The following is a 21,806-nucleotide window of genomic DNA, read 5'->3' as shown; positions in this document are numbered from 1 at the left end:
TAAAAAAAAAGTATTAATTCAAAAGAAACAAATAGCAGGCAATCGGAAATAAAATTTTCAAAGTTTTGTAGTCGCCATTTTCTTTGGATTGTTGCCACAAGAGAATGACAAAAGGAATAAGACGCGTACTCTTTTTAACTTTTTTCCCGTATTTATTTTGCTCTCCGGAGCGGACGAATCCATCTCCACTTAGAAAGAACTATATTTAAACATCGTTTGCTGAAGGAAGTGCATAAAACCAGTGAGCAAACAGAAGTCAAAGAGTTGGGAATCGAAATAAAACTTTCAGTACTTCAAAAGTGTCGACTCTTCGGCGGAATTTCTGCACGAGAGTTTGTGATAAAGGTTTTCGAAACTTAATGCACAGTTCGTAAGTTAAAACTTTAAACTAGATTGTTTCTTGGACAAGTTTACGAGGTTATGTTTTAGTTGGATAAATAAAAGTTTTTACGAAAACAAAAAAACTGTCATGCTCTGAAGACTGAATTTAAACATTGACTCATCTTTAACAACAGATAAGGCTTATTGTTTGAAAACACCGAACACTAAAAATTCATCTATTTCTTGAACAGCAAATCTCTTTAGCTCTAAAAAGCCAGAAACCTAATAGTGAAAGACGATTCTATGTTTATTCAGAATAGTAAATAAAACATAATTTTGGCTTAACTTGCTTCTCAGTTAATTGGGAGATAGCTATCATACTTAGTTTTCGTATTTGGAAATTAGTAAGCTTTCACCAAATATCGTTTTAATGCCTAAAATACGAAGTGCCAACCTTGGGGGGAGAAGGGGGTCATGTCATAGACTGCGGCATTGAAATGCTTAAGGGGTATGTTTTTAGGGGTATTTTTTCCTCTTATGGGGGGCTCTAGTTCTTGGGGGGTTTTAAAAGTTTCTGAGGGAGGTGCCCTTTTGCTCTTGAGTGGAAGGCCAATGGTAACGACTCTCTTTGTAGCTACTATTACGCTATTTATTTTATCTATCTTATTGGGCACAAAATTCTGTAACGTCCAAAGAAAAATTAAGAACTTTGGCATTTAGGGGCATAACGATTTTAGAGCATGAATAAGATGGTATTTTACAAGATCGTTTAGAATAGTGGTTAGAAAACGAGGACGCAAATTAAAAAGGAATGTACTGGAGATGAATGTATAACAAAGTAAATCGCGCCAAAAGTTGACTCATTTTTGTTGATTATAAGAAAGACTCTCTTGATTATAAAATATTTAATTTTTAATTGAGAGAAAATGACTTGAAACTTTAACAAGGTTTGAAAAATTAGAGAGCTTGTAACATTTAATTTATGCAAATATATGAGCAATTTTTGTATTGAAATTAGGTATATTTTTGCAGCGAAAAGTTCAGGGTTTAGCAATTGATAAAACCCCAATCAATCTGGGAGTCACTATTTGATGATACAAATAATTCTGAAATTTTCAAGATCTTAGGGATCATTGATTTTTTTAACCCTGTATCAAACGGCATAACCTATAGGATAACGGGATCTGGACGAAATCCTGGATTTAGGTGAATTCGTAATAAATTAAAGCCGAGGTAAAGTGATTGGACTCTAGCCGGGGCGGATACTGACTACCATTTTAGGGAGGTCATGCCAAAGAATGACCCCCCTCCCCCTCTCTCCGAACTATTCTGCTGGTTTGGGTACGAAAAAATTCATAAAATACTTAAGTGTCAATAAAAATCACGAAATCGATCAGTAATAGGGTTTATAATACACATAAACGTTTCAAATTAATTTATAAGCAAAAGAAAGAAGACATTTCAAAAATAAACTTTCAAAAATAATTAATGAATTTAAAAAACAATTGAAATCGTTTACATTTTATTCATACAATGCTTGAAAACAATGTGAACAGGATACTATTGTCGATGGTTTACGGAGAGGGGGTGATGACCCCCGGGACCCTCCACTTGTATCCGCCACTGGTTGTAGCTCGGCTGCAACTTGGTACAAAGTTGCTACTTTATCTTTCAGAAAAGCAGTGTTTTAACCTTTGAATGAAACTTTTTTTTTACTATTTTCTTGTTTTTGTATTGCAGTATTAGACAAATCAAATAGTACTAAAAATAAATTTCCACCAATGAATCATTTTTCTTTTGATTTTTCTTAGTTTATCTAAACATACTTACTATCATGTCCATAATTATTAATATTTTTCACCATGGCAGATTAAAATGCATTTCTAAAATTATTTAATTTATTAAAACGTTTTTTTTTTTTCTTTCCTGTTTGAATTGCCTAAAATAATGCAATATTTTTGCCTATGTGATCGGAATTGGATTTTTTTATTGTTTAATTTCTATTTTCGATTAGTATTATAAAGCTTTTTCAAAAGGCTATTAAATAAAGTTTTTTTATTTCCACAAAATTTCAGTTCGAAAATGTTTAAACGAAATTTTGTAACTCTTTTGAGTGCGAGTTTTCAAATGTCGTGAAGTTTAATGCTGAACCAAATGAATTTTAATTTAAAAATCTTATGTCGAAATATTTCTTATAAAACTTCTTAAGTAGCGTAAGAAAACCTTTTTGAATTGAATTTTGACTTTGAGGGTTGCACCAAAAGGTCATAAGACAAAACTGAGAGGTTTGATGTTTTTAGAAGATATAAATCTGGCTTAGATTTTCTATGTCCAGACAGACGATACATTTATCTTGGAATAAGGTAAGAGCATAGGGGGGAGAAAGCCAATGATGCTTAACGGATAATCCCGCTCACTCGAATATCCAGAAACTGGAAGGTTTTAAGGATTTCTTATTTATGCAACCGCATACCGAACAGTTGTGAAAGATTCTCCGTAAGTGTTGTCAGCAGTGAGTTGCTTTCGCACGAAAATTGTTTTTAGTTTTATACTTTGGGAACTTGTCTCACCATATTTGACTCGAAAAAATTGTAACTATGCTTGGTTTTTAGTTTTTATAAGGGTCATTCTCGAGAAAGAGTAACTTTCGAACGAAGATATTTTTCAATTTCGAAACCTTTTGATTTCTTCTTTTTTTTCATTCGTAGATGAAAGTGTTACCTACTAGAAGTAAAAATAAACAATGCCCATCTAAATTGCAATTATTTTACTCATTAATAAAAAATAAATAATTAAATGCCTTGTTCACGGAGAAAAAAAGAATAAAACTTTTAGTGTTGAAAACCCGAAGCCAATTTAATGTCAAAGTAGTAATTTTGTTAATTGTGCAAACAATGACTTATTTTAATGATTAGTGTGAAACTAACATTAAGCTGCCCTAATTAAAGTGCGGCTTAATTTTTAGTTATCCTTTTAGTTCAAATGTGCTAAAAAATAGTATAATAGTAATATATTACCAAATTAGTAAATTTCAGAATATACTGGTAATTTATAATTTTGGTAGAATGCCTAAAATTGATGTATCTTACCTCCATCAATTATTTTATCCTCAGAAATAAGGGCATTCATAAGGTCAATCACGGTGGTGAGGAATTTTCCATTAATATGGGCCTAACATACATTTTTCAGAGAAATACTTTTTTTTTCTTTCGTTGCTACAATCTGCACATGTTAAGCATATGAAAACATGTTCCTTTCTTTTTTTACATTAATTTACATTCCTAAAATTCAAGTTCACCGAGGAGAGAAGTCACAATAACCACACTTAGTTTTTTATATAAAATATATCTTCTTGTTTTTCGACAAAAATCTCACAACTTCTTTTTGGCTGAAAATAAACAAGGTGGTGGCTTCTCTTGTATCATGGGAGAAAATTTGATGTCATTACTGCCATTTGTTAATGAGAAAAGGTATTTTGTGTTTAGGTAACGATGGTGAGAACTTATTGTGTGACATAATTCCTTATCCTACTGAAACAAACTAAAAGATTATTAAACGAGCTGATGTGTGCAATACATGACTTCATTTTACTCCAATTTAATGATAAAGTGCCTCAGAGTAAGCAAAGAAACACTTTAAATATTTTTACCCTAAGTTTATTGCGAACTGAAGCTAAAAAAAACGTTTTATTCAGATAAATTTTCCCAATATTGGCAGTTTTATTGTGAGTAAATAGTAAACTCTTTAAATGAGGCGAAATTAAAACCAGATTATTTATAAAAAAAGGCCAAAGTTGCCGCCAAGTTGCAGACAAAACTTGGTGATCAAAAGCTTGGCAATATATTGTCAAGTGTTTGGCAAATTATAACACCACTTGAATTTCCATTGAAATTAACAATGATTTTACCCCAAAAAGGTGTAAAAGACCCCCTTTGGTTGCATCCGAATGCAACCAAAAGGTAAGATGCACAATTAGACCCCAGTAGGAGTCTACGTACCAAATTTCAACTTTTTAAGACAAACCGTTTTTGAATTATGCGAAATACATACGCACATACGTACGTACACACATAGGCACATACACGTACATACGGACGTCACGAGAAAACTCGCTGTAATTAACTCGGGGATCGTCAAAATTTATACTTCGGGTATCTATACGTTTTTAGGCATATATCCACGTGTGGTCGGTATGAGAAAAAAAATCAATAGTCTTTTGGGGGTGAGAAAAAAGAAAATTAAGGCCGATTTTTGAGGGTTTTTTTTTTTTTTTTTTTTTTTGCGAATACAGTACTTCCTTTTTTTGTAAAAGGAAGTAAAAAATAAATATGCTTAAACAACTAGTATTTGAGACACTTGTGAAAGGAATAATCTATAAATAAGTAAACACTTTTAACTAAACAAGTTATTGAGCAACATAAACAGCCACATTAGGTGTGTGACAGGCCATGGAGGTGAGAATTCACATGTTGTGAACCAAAAGTATATTAAAATAAAAACTATGATTAAAAAATTGTTTGCAGCTTTAAATAGATATATTTTAATGATATTGAAAAGCATTGTAAAATAAATTGTTCCTTAAAGTTTTTACTGTAAAAGGAATGTGACAGAAAAGTTACACTTTTTGAAGATTGCCCCATAATAATTCCGGTAAAGTACGTGATATTAGCCTTAGTTACGTGTACTTTTTTTTTGATCACGTTGCCGTTTGCATGTATTAAAACTCTTTTACGGTAGATCGTGTAAAAAACAATCAATAAAAGGATAACCATCGGCCACTCAGCAGCGCAATTGCAGATTTTAACATTAAAATTTTCGGTAGGAAGTTCATTATCAATTTCAATACGTTTATTTTAATTAACATTCTAGTATTGGAAATATTACTTTAATCGAAGGGTCGAATGTCAATCCAAGGGTAGAATGTTCAAGAAATGTCGATCATTCTCGCATCATACCCCAACAGGCAACGAAACATATTCTTTGGATATTACAAACTATTGGGAACAAAACCATTAAAAAATAAATTAGTATTAATTAATAAATTATTACTATCAAACGATTAAATCATTTATTAAAGCGTTTCCACAAAAGACAATTACGTGACATGTTTTATTTTATGATTTAGATCACTAATTTTTACAAACTAATTTTAAAGTCGTATTTTTACAACTAAAAATCAAAATGAATTTACGTTTCATCAAAACAATATGCGCGTAGCATTGTCATTGCAGCACCATGACAAACAAGTAATGAAATACGTTTTGACTTTGTTTCACGTAGGCTTACAATACGCGTAAAGAGATAACTACTACTATATAAACAAAACTATAGGAAATCAAAAAAAAAAAAAAAAATCCAGGGTAATGGGGGGGGGAGTGCCACTGATTACAATCAATTTTACTTTAACAAATGAATAAAATCTTAGTTTAACATTCTTCACAGTAGGCCTGAAATAAGTAAATGAATAAACACGCGAAATAAAGTTTTAAAACATTCAGTATCCAACATTCATTTGCATTTTAACGTCTTAAACTCAACATACGAGTATGTTTTTCGCAATAAAAAATTGCTATAGGACTCTACTCGTTGAGTTTATTTTTTTCTAAAAACGGAATAGAAATGACCAAGAAATTTGCACCCGTCTTATTATGACAGGGGATTTTCTAGAGTAGGTAATGCAAAATATACATAGATAAAAGAAATGCTGATTAGAATGCGGAAATGAAGATAAAGTTTTAATGGCCGATATCCACCAGTTCACTTATCATAATAAGATTGTTATTCCATTATGTATTTGTATTTCTTATCAAATGATGGGAATTAGTAGTCTGAAAACTTTGTATTTAAATGAACAGCGACTGCTTAATTTCGTCTATGAAGGTTTTGTTTTTCGGGAAAAAAAAAACGTAAGCTTCGTTTAAGCCCTGAAAAAAAATTGCACAAAATCAAACCGCAGATAATGTGTAACAACGTCGACGAAAATTTCACTTTCTAAATAAATATTAAAAACAAACGTTGTCATTGTAATCTGAAAAATCAGAGCAACATCAACTTTAGTCAAGTGAGGATAATAAGCAATTCGTGACTGCTCAAAAAAAAAGCGAAATTAAACTTTTAAAAACAAGACAAATTACTACTTATAATACCAATTAATAAACAAGTAAATAAATGTTTTGAGTCGATAGTATGTTCCATAGTGGTTAAAAAAATGAGCGAGAAGTTTCCGAGGCAAAGTTTATTTTAAGAGGTTCTCTCAGTTTCAAGCAACAATAGTGCATTGGTGCTGGGTTTCTTTTTCCTGACATCAACAGATTTAAAAGTACATGTTTGTCACCTTTTTCATTCTCAAAGCTTACAAAAAAAAAAAAAAAAAAAACTCTTGCAAGTGTTTGCAGATTCAGACTGTACAAGTGAATAAAATGCAATTTTCACGCGGTTTTGGTACAGTAAAATGGCTCAGAAATGGACATAAAAGAGACAAAAAAATGTTTGTCTGAAAGGGGGTGTCATCGAATAAGAGGTTTTTCATTTTTGATTTTTATTTGTTTATTTATTTATTCTTTTTTTAATGATAAACTGTAAAAATCTCGGAACGTTTTTTTTTTAAATCACAACGAAAAACAGTGGGAAATCATTTAAATTTTGACGTCTTGAATTCAAAGTTGCGATAGGATCCTACTCGTTGGGCTTCTTGTTTCTAAGAATGGAATGGAAACGGCCAAGAAACTTGCACCCGTCGTATTATGACCGGTGGTTTAAAGAATAGTTAATACGAGGCTTATCCATAAAAAATAAATAGTGATTAGAACGAATCGATGAAGATTTTATCGCTGATATCTACCAGAACGCTTATCATAAAGATTATTTACAACCTATAACATTATGATTACGATCTTAAGTGATGGGAATGAAAAATCTAGAAATCTTGTATTTAGATGAAGTTGTGCTGTTTAAGTTGATCTATACAGGTGTTTTTCCAGAAAAACATAGTTTTACGTAAAGAAAACCTTTTTTTTTAATGTAAAGTCCGCTTGAGTTAGGCCCTGAAAAAAATACGAATAAAATAAAACCGCAGTCGATTTGTAACAATGACAGCAAAAATGTCGCTTTCCAAACAAATATTAAAAACAACCGTCGTCATGGAAGTTCGAAAAACCAAAACAACATTAAGTTTGTAAAATTGTACAAAAAGCAGTCGAAAACTTTGTACTATTTAATGAGTAAAACGACACAACGTGCATAAAGTGCAAATAAAGTATTAAAATAGAGTTAAAAACTCAAGAAACAGCTGTTTCGAGGCTGTCAAATGCAAGCCCCTTCATCAGTGCATAAAAGAAGAACAAAAAGCTCACAGAAGCTCTTCTGTTAAAAATTCAAGAAACAGCTGTTTCGAGGCTGCCAAATGCAAACCCCTTCATCAGTGAATAAAAGAAGAACAAAAAGCTCACACAATGTACACCAAACGAGAAATGTACGAAAAATAAAAGGAAGCAAAGTAAATGGACATGGAAATGTGGAAACATTGCGTCACAGAACAGCAACGACACCTATAGTGCGGAAAAACGTCACAAACAGAAAAAAGTTTTTAAAGATAAGATTTCCAAACACCAGGGAAAGGGGGCGTACTCGACAAATCATTAACTACTGAAGCAAAATTTTTCCAAATGTAATAGGATTCCCAAAAATCTAAATCATAAATCAAAGAACACCCATGAATAACCTTGGCAGAAGAAAAATCGAAAGTATGATTGAAAGACCAACAGTGTTGTGCAATAGAGGAACGTTTTAAATCTTGTTTCTTGACATAGTTTTCATGTTCTTTGATACGGAATTTAAGAGAACGTCGGGTCTGTCCTATGTATGTCATTTGACACTAACAAGAAATATTATAAATGCCTCATCTGTCAAGTTAATGAACCGGGTGTTTTAGTTGCAAAAATTTAAGTTAGTTGACAGGGGAAAATGCAACCGAAAAATTAAACTTTTTAAAAACTTTTGCGACTTTGGAAAAACGGGTTAAAATAACCAAATTAGAATAATTCATCTTAGCCAGTGTTTGATTTTTATTAGTTGAATTGATAAGTTTCCTGTGTTAGGTGTCAATGATGTCAATTGTAAACCCCCGATACAATGCAACACTTTTTAAATAATTCGATTCTGAAGCAAGTAAACTGTAATTCGAACAAATCGTTTAAGTATGGAAAACAAAAGTTCTGAATGCCCCTAATTTTTGTTGAGGGGGAAGAACAGATAATTTATGTGGTTGAAGAGTGACCGCAAAGGGTTTACGGAAAACAGTAGTGATAAAACTATTGTCTGAACGAGTGATGGAAACATCTAAGAAAGAGGGATGATTGTTAGATTTCATTTCAATGGTGTATTGAATATGCGGATCAATACAGTTTAAAACCGACAAAGACGATCATGGTCACGGAAAGGCGAGTCTAAAAGAACAAATATATCATCAATGTACCCGACGTAAAATTGAAACTGAAAAAATTTCAGATAATTTAACTTCGAACATTTTCGGCAACATTTTTTTCCGAATGACCGAGGGTCTCGCGATGAGTAACCCGTTGAGTCCAATCTTCAGCGACATTTGTATGCACAATTTCGAAGTTAATTTATTTAAAATTTTGTGTCGTTTTACTCAACATTAACTTCGTTCAAGGGAGGATAGTGTGCAATTCATGATTGCTCAATAAGATGCCCGGTGGTCATCTATCATTATTATTATTATTATTTAAATATTGCTGAGTATACCAGTCAAATGATAAAAATTCAGAGTTCTGTTATTCAAAAGATCAATTCCTAGCTGTTTTTACCATGACATTTTTTATTTGAATCGTATGCCAACCATGCTGACTCAATTGTTCAGCATTCTTTGGAAATGTTCCCAGTAGAGTAACTTTGACTTGAGGAAAAGATTTTACTCGCCAAGCTTCTATAAAACAAACTATTTCATCAAGACACGTGGAACATGATGATTTATTTAATTTCGCACTTTATCAAACTATACATACAAATGCTAATGTACGCATCCATACATTCTATATTTAAAGTTGAGCTCCATTATTCCATGGGGATTGAAAGACATAATTTGTAACTGCGTTATAACATAACCACTATAGAAAAAACTAAATAAATTAACGTCAATAAAATAAATGAGTACATAAACAATTTAAAATGATTGAATGAGTAAATTTATAATTGAATAAGTTTTTAAATGAATGAATAAGTAAACGAAATGAACTTTTTCACTTTGCCTCGCTTGCACTTCGCAAATTGTATTGACCATTTACAATCAAAACATATTTAATAATAGCAAAATAAGTACTGCTGCTGTGCACTGGACAGCAGCAGATCGCAATTAATGCTAAAAAAGTTAATTTTAAAAACTTGATTTTTTAATAAAACAAAAATAAATAAATACATAAGTAAATTAATAGATAAAAAATAGAAACAAATTGTAACACTGGTTTGGTAATTGTAGTGTAGGTTGTAAATAACAGCGCACTACAGAAATAAAAGAAAGAAAAAAACCTTCAAAATCTATCTGATACCATTCTTGCAAATTCTGTCATACGGTGACCCCTGAACTCAAATACGGCCACCGTTTTCCCCATCACCCCTCCCCCCATTTTTATATATAGTGCCCTTTTTTTCGGTTTTCGAAAGTTTCAGAGCCTTTATTTTGGGGGGAGGGGAGGGAGCATTATATCAAACATTAACATTCTTCTGAGGAGTTTGAGAAGTAAATATTTAAAGTTTGAGCATTTGTAGCAAATTAGGAGACTCTTACGAGGCATTACACCCTAAAATATTTAATAGTGGATCCAAAACTATTTTTTCCTAAGGATTTGTTTCATAATATTTTCACTTATTTTTAGGTATAAAGCCAGAGATTTTGCCTCACTTTTATGCGCCTCATGCACAAACAATTGTACAGGCCCCATTTGTTTTGTTGTCTTTTTTAAATCTTGGAAACATTCCCACTTACGAGTCGCACCGTAAATCTTCAGTAAAGAAAGTATCCCTATAAACTATATTACTCAAGTTACAATCACAAAAATTAAGATAAAAAACTAAAACAAGAATGAGTATAATAAAGCATTAATGCATATATCTATTTCTGGGGATGTACCACCCCCATCGTTTATCACTTCTTGATATACTGATAAACAATCGAGACGATGCATACCAAGAAATATAAAATATTTTAATGCAATATTATAGGCATACTTAATTTCATTTTTAGTCTTAAATAATGATGACAATTGAATTAATATAAATAATACGGAAAGTTCCTTCGCTAAAGTTCTGCGGTGCGAATCGTATGCAACATGCGCAGCTTCCAATATTTTTACGTATTTATTTATTTTTATTTTTTTTTTATTTTTTTTTTACGATCAGAAAATTTTTTCGAACATGTAACTGATAGGAGTGAGTCTGATAATCTGGTATTACACTGAAAAGTGAGTGAGAAAATTGTAATGCGCCAACTATTTTCACTGAAGTTCTGCAGTGCAACTCGTTTATGCAGGGGTTTTTTTTCAAAAACATTTTATAACTTGCTTTTTTTTTTTTTTTTTTGGTCATGGGGCTCATAGGAGTGAGTCTGACACTGTATTTTCTCACCGAAAAAAAAAGGGAAAAATTGTAAAACAAGCCCTTAGTTGAAAAAAAAACTCAACATTCAAAAAATAAATTAGTAGGAAATACTCCATAAGTTTAAAAATTTGCTACAAATGCATATTTTTGTAGCTTTCCCCTCTCCTGCCCCTTAAAAGAATGTAAATAGTAAATGTAAGGCTCCTTCCCCTCCAAAATAAAAACAATAACCACGAAACTCAAAAAAGAAAAAAAAAACACATTAGGGGGGGGGTCATTGCCAAAATGTGGGGGATGATAAAGGGCAAACGGTGTCATGTTGAGATTCATGGTCTCACTTTACATAAGAATCAGCAAGAAGCCTTTTAAAGTTTTTTTTTTCTTTTTCTTTTTTTGCCGCGCAGTGTAATTTAATGTAACTGATTGCTGCACTCAAGATCTTTCTATTTATCGACAATTGGTTGGCGCAGTATAGCCTATTAAGGATCTTGCGCCAACAAATTTAATACAACCAACCAACCAAGATTACCCAAGGTCTCAGAAAAATTAATTCAATAAAACGGAAAAGGCCATATTGTGACGGGTTTCCTTTCTTTTCTTTTATTACAGCAATCAAAATTGTTTGCTGATTTCACATTGCCCAAAACCTGACATTTACCTATAAGATCTTTCTTTGGAAATTTCAGTATAAAACGTGTCCTAAAAGATTCCTACTCTGAAAGAGTGAGTCAATAAAGTACATTTTTTAGTCCCCGCACCTAGGATAGATATGTATCGCAAACTTTTATGATCAATCAACCTTCTTTGACCCAACACTGACAATGATTTGAACGAAAAACCATGTTTTCAAAAGAATTGGTCGACGGCAGGAAAATAACCCGCACCCCCTAGTAATTTGTTGAAGGTTCCTATATATACTTCTGTACTTACGAATTTCAAAGTGGGAATCATTTTTTTTTTAAAGAAAACGCAAAACGTTAGCAATAATTGATAAAAAAAATATAATCTAATATTCGAAATGACAGGTTTTCCGAAACTGATTCTCTTTTGGCTTAAAACCAGTCCGACTTCGACTCTTACTCCAAAACTATGGTATAAACATTTATTTTTATTCATATTTTTTATTTCATTTATACAATATTATTTTATTTATTCAATGCTTTTCATTTGTTATTATTATTATTATTCAGACACTAAATCGCATCTCATTGATAATTTATATATTGTGTATTGTCTCTTTTTTTTTCCCCATTTTCTAACGAATGGACATGCGTACGTTATCATTTAAGTATTACTTAAGTTTAAATGCATAGATACGATATTTGCTAACGGTTACTCGTTTGCTTACGACTTTCGTACACTAAAGATATTTAAATGCATTAATTAATTAATTTTTTTATTTTATTTTATGTTGTCTTGTTTCATAACAAATAACTTGTTTTACTTTATTTTAACCTAACAACATTTTAAACAGTATCTTTTATACACCTGGGCATATTTTATACTGCATAAATCACTTACTTTCTGATCACTGCTCCATGTATCATGATGTAATAATTAAAATAATTGTAATACTTGGTTTTTTTTTTCGTACGATATAGTTTGTATGAATTAAAAAAACCTGAAACATTGATTAAAATATATACCCTTATTTTGAAAGTATAGCTTAAAAAAATAAGAAAAACAAGAAGTAAAGGATCGTCCGACTTCAATCTTAAATTCTGAAACTTGAATTCTCAAAAAAGAAATGCCTCCCTATTTTTCTTTAAGAGAAGAAAAATGAGCGCTGTAATCATATCAAAAGACATTTTAATATAATATAAAAGGGTTCAAGGTTTTAAAAGTATATGATGAGATGTACAATGCATGCTAGGAGAATGCATGTAGTATACAAATAATACATGTTTACAATCTATACAAAATATACGTATTTTAAAACGTTGTTAAAGCGTAGATTTAGCTGAAACAATTCTAAAAGAAATCCAATCAGCAAAATATGAAAATTCAAAAAAAAAAAAAACTTTTAATATAATCTGAATTTTAAGATATTTGTTAAATAAGAGTTTGCTTTTTTATGAAGTTTTGGAAACAATATATATTCATTTCAGGGCACGAGGAGGGATATATTACTTGCTCTAATATGCCTTATTGTTGCTCTGAGGCTCCAATGTTAACAAATTAAGTTTTTATTAACGAAATTAGTCTGCTTTGCCGCATAATACAATTGGTGTTCACCAACTAGAAAGTTAACAACAAGAATATAGTTATCAAACGTAAAGTTATCAAGTACAATTATATTCAACCAATAAACTCATATCCAGAGTGAAGATGTGTGAACCAGAAGCAACACGCGATAGAATGAAAATATTGTCAAAATTTACTTTAAGAACAAGAAATTGAAAAGCAAATTAATGAAAGAAATAATTTAAGAAAATAGAAGAATTAAAGAATAATTTATTCAGGATAAATGATTTCTTTATTTGTTTAATGTCTTCATGTGCTATTGAAATACATAAAGTTAAATACCACAAGAGGATTAGAAATCCATGGTATTGAACAAATTTAAGACGAAAAGGTACTGATAAAATCTAAAAACATGGTTTTTTAGTAAAAAGGACTTTAAACTAAGTCTTTTTGTGCTTTTGAAATGTTCATACCGGGCTACAAATTTTAGTTTGTATTAGGATAAAAGAAAAAAAAACAGAGCTTACTGTGTGGCATCGACTTCTATATCTTCCATAGATCCGACTCCAGGCATCCGCTCTAAGAGAGCGACAGCAGCGATCACCACTGCAATGATCAGCACGTTGCAGCCGCTCGCTCGCATGCCTCCCCGATTTCGGACAGAAAAAAAAATCAAAACAATCCAAAACCACCCACTCTCAAATCACATGCAAAAATTCCTGAGAAGTCACTGATAGAACAACGTCTTAGCAACCCCCGGAAGACATCTTCAAGACACAAAATTCTAAAAAGGAATCTTTCTTCCTCTGCTCCTGCCTTTCACCACTGATACTCGGAAGTCTGGGAGATGCGAGAGCGGGCATCCACAGTGCGACTGAGTATGGCAACGGGCCAGGAGAACGGGGAGGAGAGGGGATGAGGCGGGATAAAGAATCCCTTCCATTGGCTGGAAGACAGTCACATGATCCCCAGGTTTGTACGATTTTCTGCGTCCCCCCTTTTTGTGTGACTCTTGGAATACGCGCAGTCTACCTTCGCGGGCTAGAATGCTCTCTCTCCTCCTTTACGTTCTTTCTCTCTCTCTAACTCAATGTATAAATTAGTCGTTTCGAGCTGTTCTTTCGAATCGTCCGAATGCGCTACATTATTCGTTTTAACTGCCGTAGCCGAATGGGAGAGTTTCGTTTGCTTTTCTTCTCCTTTTCACAAACGTAATTTTTTGTTATTTTTTTTTTTATCTTTCAGATGCGAATGCTCTTTTGACGATCGGAGGTGCATTTCTTAACTGTTTTTTCTTTATGTCTACATCCGAACACGTGCATTGAATTGAAATGCTACAGGAATTTAATAATAGCAACTATATAATTCCTGTTGAATTTAATAATAACAACTACAGGAACTTAACAACATTAACTAATTCCTGTAAAATTTAATAACAACTACTGGAATTTAATAATATTAACGATTAGAATAATATCAAGTGTTGCTCAATTTTCATTTTCCACATTTTTGATTAAGGATTTTCAGATATTTCATTACTACATTTTAGTAATGTTAAGCAAAGGAGAACAGTTTGCGTCAAGCATTTTTTCCAGCTAAGAAATAATACAAGTTCTAATAAAAATTAATAATAACTATACAAATAAACAATAGAGCTCATTGAAAGCATGAACTTTACCTTAATCCACAGAAAAAAATGTATACTAAAAATAAAAAGTTAATAATGATAAGAATATTAATAAATTCCACTCGGTAAATATTTGAAAAGAGACGCAAGAGATTAGGATAAAATAAGTTTGCTCCTTTGATAATTGGTACCTTTGGTCATCTCAGTTTCAGGATATATAATAACTTTAAAAGGAGTTATCTATTTGAACAATACTTTTCTTTCAAAATGTTTCTGCCAAGATCCCTCAATTCATTTTTTTTATCTGATCAACTTTAGGTTAAAGTTAAAATAGTTTACAAAAAACCTATCGAAAAAATGAATCATAATTATAACTTTTGATTTAAGACATTCGTTTCGAACGATCTTTTTCACCAAAAACATTTTGACGTAGAACATTTAAATTACGAAGCTATAAATTCAATATATTGAGGTAATTTTTATTGATTAACTGATATACTTAGAAATCTCTCTCTCTCAAAAAATTGAACTATAGAAAAATTCTAATACTGAAAAAGAGAGGAAACGAGCTGATGTGTGCATCACAGGACTTCCTTTTACTTCCAGTTTAATGTCATTTTCACATTATTGGCAGTTTTAATGTGATTCAATAGTTTACTCTCTAAATATCACCAACAGTGACCAAATTGAAACCAGATTTTTAAAAAAATCGCCAAATTTATTGCTAAGTTGGTGACAAAACTAGGCAACCAAAAGACTGGCGATATATCGTCTAGTCTCCGCCAAATGATAACACCACTTGAGTTTACATCGAAATTAACAAATTTTGTCCCCCAAAAAGGGACAAAAGACCCCCTTTGGAGCATCCGAACGCAACCAAAGAAGGAGGTGCACAACGAGACCCCACTAGGAGTCTAAGTACCAAATTTCAACATTCTAGGACATTCCGTTCTTGGGGTATGCGACATACATCCACACATTCGCACATGCATACGTATATACAGACGTCACGAGGAAACTCGTAATTAACTCGGGGATCGTCCAAATGGATATTTCGGGTGTCTGTACGCTCCTAGGCATTTATCTACGTGTGGTCGGGTTGAAAAATAAACTCAACATTCATTCGGGGGTGAGCAAAATGGAAATTAAGGTCGATTTTGAGTGAAAACTTTTTCGCGAATACAATACTTCCTTTTTTGTAAAAGGAAGTAAAAATGGCATAGACAACGGACCATAGCCTTTTTATGGACGAACTCTCACGCATAACTTACAAAACTTTCTGTATATTTGGAGAGTTTTGTATTTTCAGTTACACAAAAAGGAAAACTGTAAGTTGTTCTTTTTTTATGCAAATGATTCTTCAGATGCGAATGCTTCACTTTCTTCAGATTTTTTTTTACTAATCCTTTGCTCGAGGATTTTTTTTTTCTTTTAAAATCTATCGAATCCGATTTAGTTCATAACCTATTTTAAACACAGATAAAGCTGATAAAAAGTATTGCATCAAAAAAAGTGTGCATATTTTTTCTAGGCTTTATTTTAATTAACTATCTTGTCAAGAAAATATGTAGTTTGTGATAGTTAAAAAAATATATAGTTCAACTTGGAAGACAATTTTATACCTAAAAAAATTAACAATTTATAAACGTTTGCATTTCGACATCTTATCCTAATTTTGAGGGAAGATAACTGATATCTTTGGTCTAAAATGCCGAACGGAATACTAATGAACAGTGTTATTCAATCAATCCAATTTATTAAATGAAAAACATTAGTGTTTATATTACATGAACATCAAAACAACATTGTTCTTGAAATCTTTTTAACTTTCCATTTTTGTTTTATGTAACGTTTCCTGTCTTTCACAGACTGCAAATTTGTTTTCTAGTTTCAAACATTTCTTAGGCCAGTTAATACATATAGTGTAATCTATCTATTTTCTCTCTAAGAGTTTGTAGTAGTATCACTTCCATCTCAAGAACGTGTCAGAAAACGACATCTTACCCCCAATTGAACAACATGCTGATTCACCCATTGAAAAGAGATAAAATGGAGAAAGTGAAGACTTTCATTCATAAAGGAAACACCCCAAGTCACGTGGTAGACTTTAAAGAAAAATATTGGAAGAAATCAAGTTATCTTTGCTAGTTTCACGCAAAAACGTGTCAACCATACGTTGTAGTTGCGTCACATGACTTGAGCTCTTTGCCCAAGCTTTTTCTTAGCCAATGATTGGATTAGCTACCTTCATTTACTAATTCTTGCTCTAAGGGTCCACCTAGCGTCGCGCAGCAGAAGCAGGCGGGGCCCATTACGCTACTAATAGAAATCCCACGATTCAAACTTATTAGAAGTAATCAAGTTATTTTTCAACTACCAAGACAACGACTAACATGACTTAAATCAAGAATGTGGGGATTTCAGGTACTTACCAAAGTCCTCGGGATGACAAAATCATCGAAAACAATTTTTAATCAACAAAAATATTTGTGTACGTCTCAACGGGCATGCGACTGACAAGCCAGCTGTTTTTGCGCATGCTTGGAGGAGGGGGGACATGTTATATGGCATTTTGTACAATACAGAGTCTTACCCCAATCTACCTCACATAAAATCAAGTAGATTGGAAGTTTTGTGAAAACTAGTCACAAGAGCAGTGCTGCTATCCATAAATGTTGGTTTATTAAGTTCTAGATAAACTGAATGAATGTCAGGGAATTTTCAATATAAATCCCGATCAACGCCAATTAAAATTTATAAGGAACAACTGATTTCGTCTGAAAAGAATGACTAAAAACTGCAAAAATGGGCTTTTTTCAAAAAAAAAATAAAGTCTGATAAGACAAAAATTACTTCATTGTGATTGTTCTTATGCATGACTATTCCCCTAAATGTCAGAAAAATCGCAGATTATCTTTTTTGGAATTTTTAAAGAAGGGGCTCTCAACCTAAGTGGTGTGCCCTCCTACGGGTCAAAAAAGAGTTCCAAGGGGGTCGTGAATGTATTCTAAAGATAAAGAAAATCTTAACTATAATGTACTCAAGTTTGAGTCCACATGTAAATATTGTTGACCTTGTTGCCGTTTTTAAAGGTTTTACTGCAGCTTTTATCCGCTTTTGAAGCATTAACAGACATAAAGTCAAAATATCGATCAAGGATGGATATTAAAAGTGACTTTTTCACAAATTACAACCTAACATTCAAACGCTTGTCAAGAGCAAACAGTGGTAATTCTCCTATTTAAGTGGGGAAAGTCACGGGAATAACATGACAACTTCACATAGATCCTCCAGATCCCAGATTACTACTATTTGTATATCTTCTTGGGATTAAATTTGTTCCAACAGTAATGTGTTCAAAATGAAATTCTGTGTAGTAATATTAAATTGTGTTTAAGAAATTTTGCTTCTTTTAATTTAATAGCCAGTATCAGTTCTCATCTATCCCCACTGGCTTTAGCTTCAAATGTAATCACATATGGTGGTCTGATGAGGGGGGGAGGCGGGAACACCCACCAGTGTTCAAAGGGGGGGGGAGCAGAGCCTGAAAGGTCGAGAAACCCTATTTTAAAGTGTTAGATAATGTATAATATATAAGCTTTTAAGTTTTTTTTTTTTTTTTTTTTTTTAAAGGAAATGTCATAAGAAATGTCAGCGAAATCAATGAATGTATAATCATCTTTAGAAATAACTATTTTTTCTTCAATTTAAATACAGCTGTTTTTTTTTCAATTCAATTCATTTTATTTCAAGCAGGGAAATATTTTTTTTTTACAAACATGCATTTTAACATATAAAATAAAAGAAAAAAAAAGAAATTACAAACAGAAATATATTTCACCCTGTCTATTTGAAAATCCCTGATTGAGTAGATGGAAGTAAAGGCTATAACAATAGCCTGACTAGCTCCCACCACTCAGAAAAGAACTTAATAATTTTTTTCTGAATTTCCATTATTCATATCTCTCGACCCGATCAACATTTTTCTTATTTTACACACACAAATAACTTGTGATTACTTTAAAATATACAAAGTCAAATGACACTAAAAAATCAAGCCACATTTAGAAAACATTTTTTGCGGGTTTTTTTCTTTAAACTGAAATTACTGTTACAGATCAAGTCACTTTTCTTAAAACGCAAATGATCATTTTCGTAAATGAAATTTTGGATTCAAAAAGTAACTAATTTTATTATACCATACTGAACGTTACTGGTACTCTCGGTTCAACTGAAGAATTTTATTCGTGATTCAAAAGTCACTAATAACTTAATAAAATATATTTTTGTTCAAGAATGCATGGTTTGAGTTTCAAAAGAATAATTATAATGAGCGAAATAATTAATAGTTATTAAAAATTCTCCTTAATCTATATGTTCAAATCTAAAAACACATGACTGCAGAACACGCTGCCAATTAATTGCGATTAATTTATTTATGATTAAAAATTCAAAAATACATAGCATAGCTTACGATGCTAATCGTAATGTTCTTGCGACTAAAAAATGTTGTTCGGCTAATAAAAAATAAGCAATCGTATTTATATATAAATGATGGTGATTTGAAACTGCGTATGGTTGTCTTAAAGCTAGTCGCCAATTATGAGGGTTAAAAAACTTTCCCTTAGAGGTCTAAGGATCTTTAACCTTCAAAGTTTTCGACTTTCTGGAAAAAATATATGTTATGCATATCTTAATTCAGAACAGTTTGATGCCTTATTTATTACCATAAGCAAAAAACTTTTCAAGTTATCGTAAAAATGCGTAACCTTTATGCTGTTGTTAACATAAATCTCTATGGGGAAAGGTTACGCATTTTTATGATAACTTGAAAAGTTTTTTGCGTATGGTAATAAATAAGGTATTAAATTGTTCAGAATCAAATTCTGCATAACATATTTTTTCCAGAGGAGGTTAAAATCCCTTAGACCCCTTCAAGAATATCTAAGCATTATAAATACTAATAATAGTGATAAGCAACTTAGATAAGCGTATAAATTAGCAAATTGTTTGCAGACAAGTGTTTCAGGACACCAAGGAACCCCGTTTTGGTCCAAAGTGTGAGCTTTGCTTGTTTTCTCAGATAAAATTTCATCCAAAGTTCAGACTTCTTTGCATAAAAAAGGAAGGTGTTTAATACTGTTACTTTGTGCACAAGGGTTTTCATTTCGAATATCCATTTTAATTGTTTGAATCCAGCGCACAAAGTATGCATAAAATCACATTAAACACGTACGATCAAAAGGGTAAAAGTAGGAAAATTAAAAACTTAGAGATAACTAGTACAAGTGGTAAGAGAAACTGTCAATTGTTTTGCATCAAGAAATGAGAATTGCATTCTTGGCAGATGCGACTGTTCCACATGATTAAAAAAATCTTTTTAATGAAAAGCCACGTACTGTACTCAGCAAGCACTTTAACTCTTATTATTGAAAAGTGCACGCATATACCCTTGCTTCTCACTTCTTCCTAATCGAAAATAAATATAAATTTAAATGTACGCAGAAATCCCAGCAGTAGCGAAACAATAATTATACTTTGCTTGTACTTTTACCCCAAACTTTTATAATTAAGACCTACTTTCTCCCCCTCTTTCATTAGTTTATTGCTGTCAGTATAATTCTATAAAACTGTTCTCAATATAATTCAATAAAATTTGGCATTATTAATTGGAATACATAAGGGAATCTTCATTCTGATCGAGGTAATCTATATACACATAAAAAATCTTTGGATACAGAAAAAAATATTATTTACAAAAAAAGAAAGATTTCGCAACACAGATTTTTTTGTTTTATCTATTTACTGAAGAAAAGCAATCGAAATTATTTAAAAACAAAGAAAGGAAGGAATTTGCTGAACTACATACCCACTTAACAGTTAGTTTTTATTTTTTAAACATATCCAAGTCTTTCTGCGTAAGGCAGTTCAAAAGAGTCAAGAGTAAAAAATAATTTTAAGTACTAATATTGCTTTCTGGAAATCCTTTCACTACAAAATCACTACTGGGAGCAGGACTTCTCCTGAAGTAGATTTCACAGTTTTACGGCATCGAAATTCACGAATAACACTTCCTAAGATGTGTCAAAGAAAGAAATTCTTGCAATAAAGTGAACGAGGCACTCAATATTTTAATAAGTCTCTTTCAGGAAATCAAGTTCGTGCTTGTTTGATGATGTAAAAGCAGACGGAAAATATTTTTATGGAAATGGGAGCCTGAAGTACTAAATAGAATCTGACTTCAGAAATGCTTAACTTGCAGTCTAGGAGGTGTTTCAGCGTAATTTAAATTCAGGCTCATTAGCGGCAAAATATTCGCTAGCAGTAATTTCGGAGGTTTTTTTTTTTTTTCTTTTCTTTTTAATGTAGCAGTTAGGATTTTTTTCTCGTGTTTTCTCAAAGAAAACTTAAAGGAAAGCATGCATTTTTTCCCTGCATTCCATCTTTTTTGAATTCACATAAAAGTTTTTAAACTAAAAAATTACTTTACCTCTATTTTATTGGGCTGGACAATTTACACACGTCAACATTTACTTGAATCGTTTGTGTAAAGATTATAAAAATTAAAGGATTTTGATAAAAGTGCATTTTGATGAAGACAAATTTAAACTGTGTGTAAATTTTAAAATATTTTGCCATTCAAAATGTAAACAGATATTTCTCAAAAGTTATATTAAATAAATAAAATTTGATGAGACCAAAACCTTATTCTGACTAAAACTACTCTATTAAGTAACTAAAGTCCTAAAAGCCCCCTTCCTACATTATCAGCAAAAATTCCCTGAAATAGCTTTTTAAAAGATTCAATTTCGAATTTATTTTCTGGAAGAGAATATCTAACTAAATTCGTCCTTCTAACGTCTTCAAAAGTGGCCCGCAATCGCGTTTTTATTGCTTCCAACTTCGAAAAATTCCATTGGGAAGGGTTTAAACACCACTCCATTCTTCTAATGTTATCAAGTATAGCCTTTAATTGTAATTTTAGGATTTCAATTTCAAAAATTTTCCTGGGGAAAGCCTCAGAGTTTCACTTTTCTCTAACAAAAGCGGTCTGAAATTGCGT

At 31.8% G+C, this 21,806-nt stretch overlaps 1 protein-coding gene across 1 annotated transcript in view; it reads right to left on the bottom strand.

Annotated features, from left to right (window-relative positions):
• LOC129216644 (voltage-dependent calcium channel subunit alpha-2/delta-3-like) overlaps positions 1-13,911 on the bottom strand; it is a 476,626-nt gene extending 462,715 nt beyond the window's left edge. Inside the window, exon 1 of the mRNA XM_054850861.1 lies at positions 13,644-13,911. Coding sequence (XP_054706836.1) covers positions 13,644-13,759 — 116 coding nt within the window. The 5' untranslated portion in view covers positions 13,760-13,911. The remainder of the gene's footprint in view (positions 1-13,643) is intronic.
• Positions 13,912-21,806: the final 7,895 nt, after the last annotated feature.

The sequence above is a fragment of the Uloborus diversus genome, chromosome 2 (assembly GCF_026930045.1).
Source record: "Uloborus diversus isolate 005 chromosome 2, Udiv.v.3.1, whole genome shotgun sequence".
Taxonomy (NCBI): Eukaryota; Metazoa; Arthropoda; class Arachnida; order Araneae; family Uloboridae; genus Uloborus; species Uloborus diversus.
The sequence above is the reverse complement of the archived record's forward strand: the minus strand, read 5'-3'. Positions and strand labels throughout refer to the sequence as shown.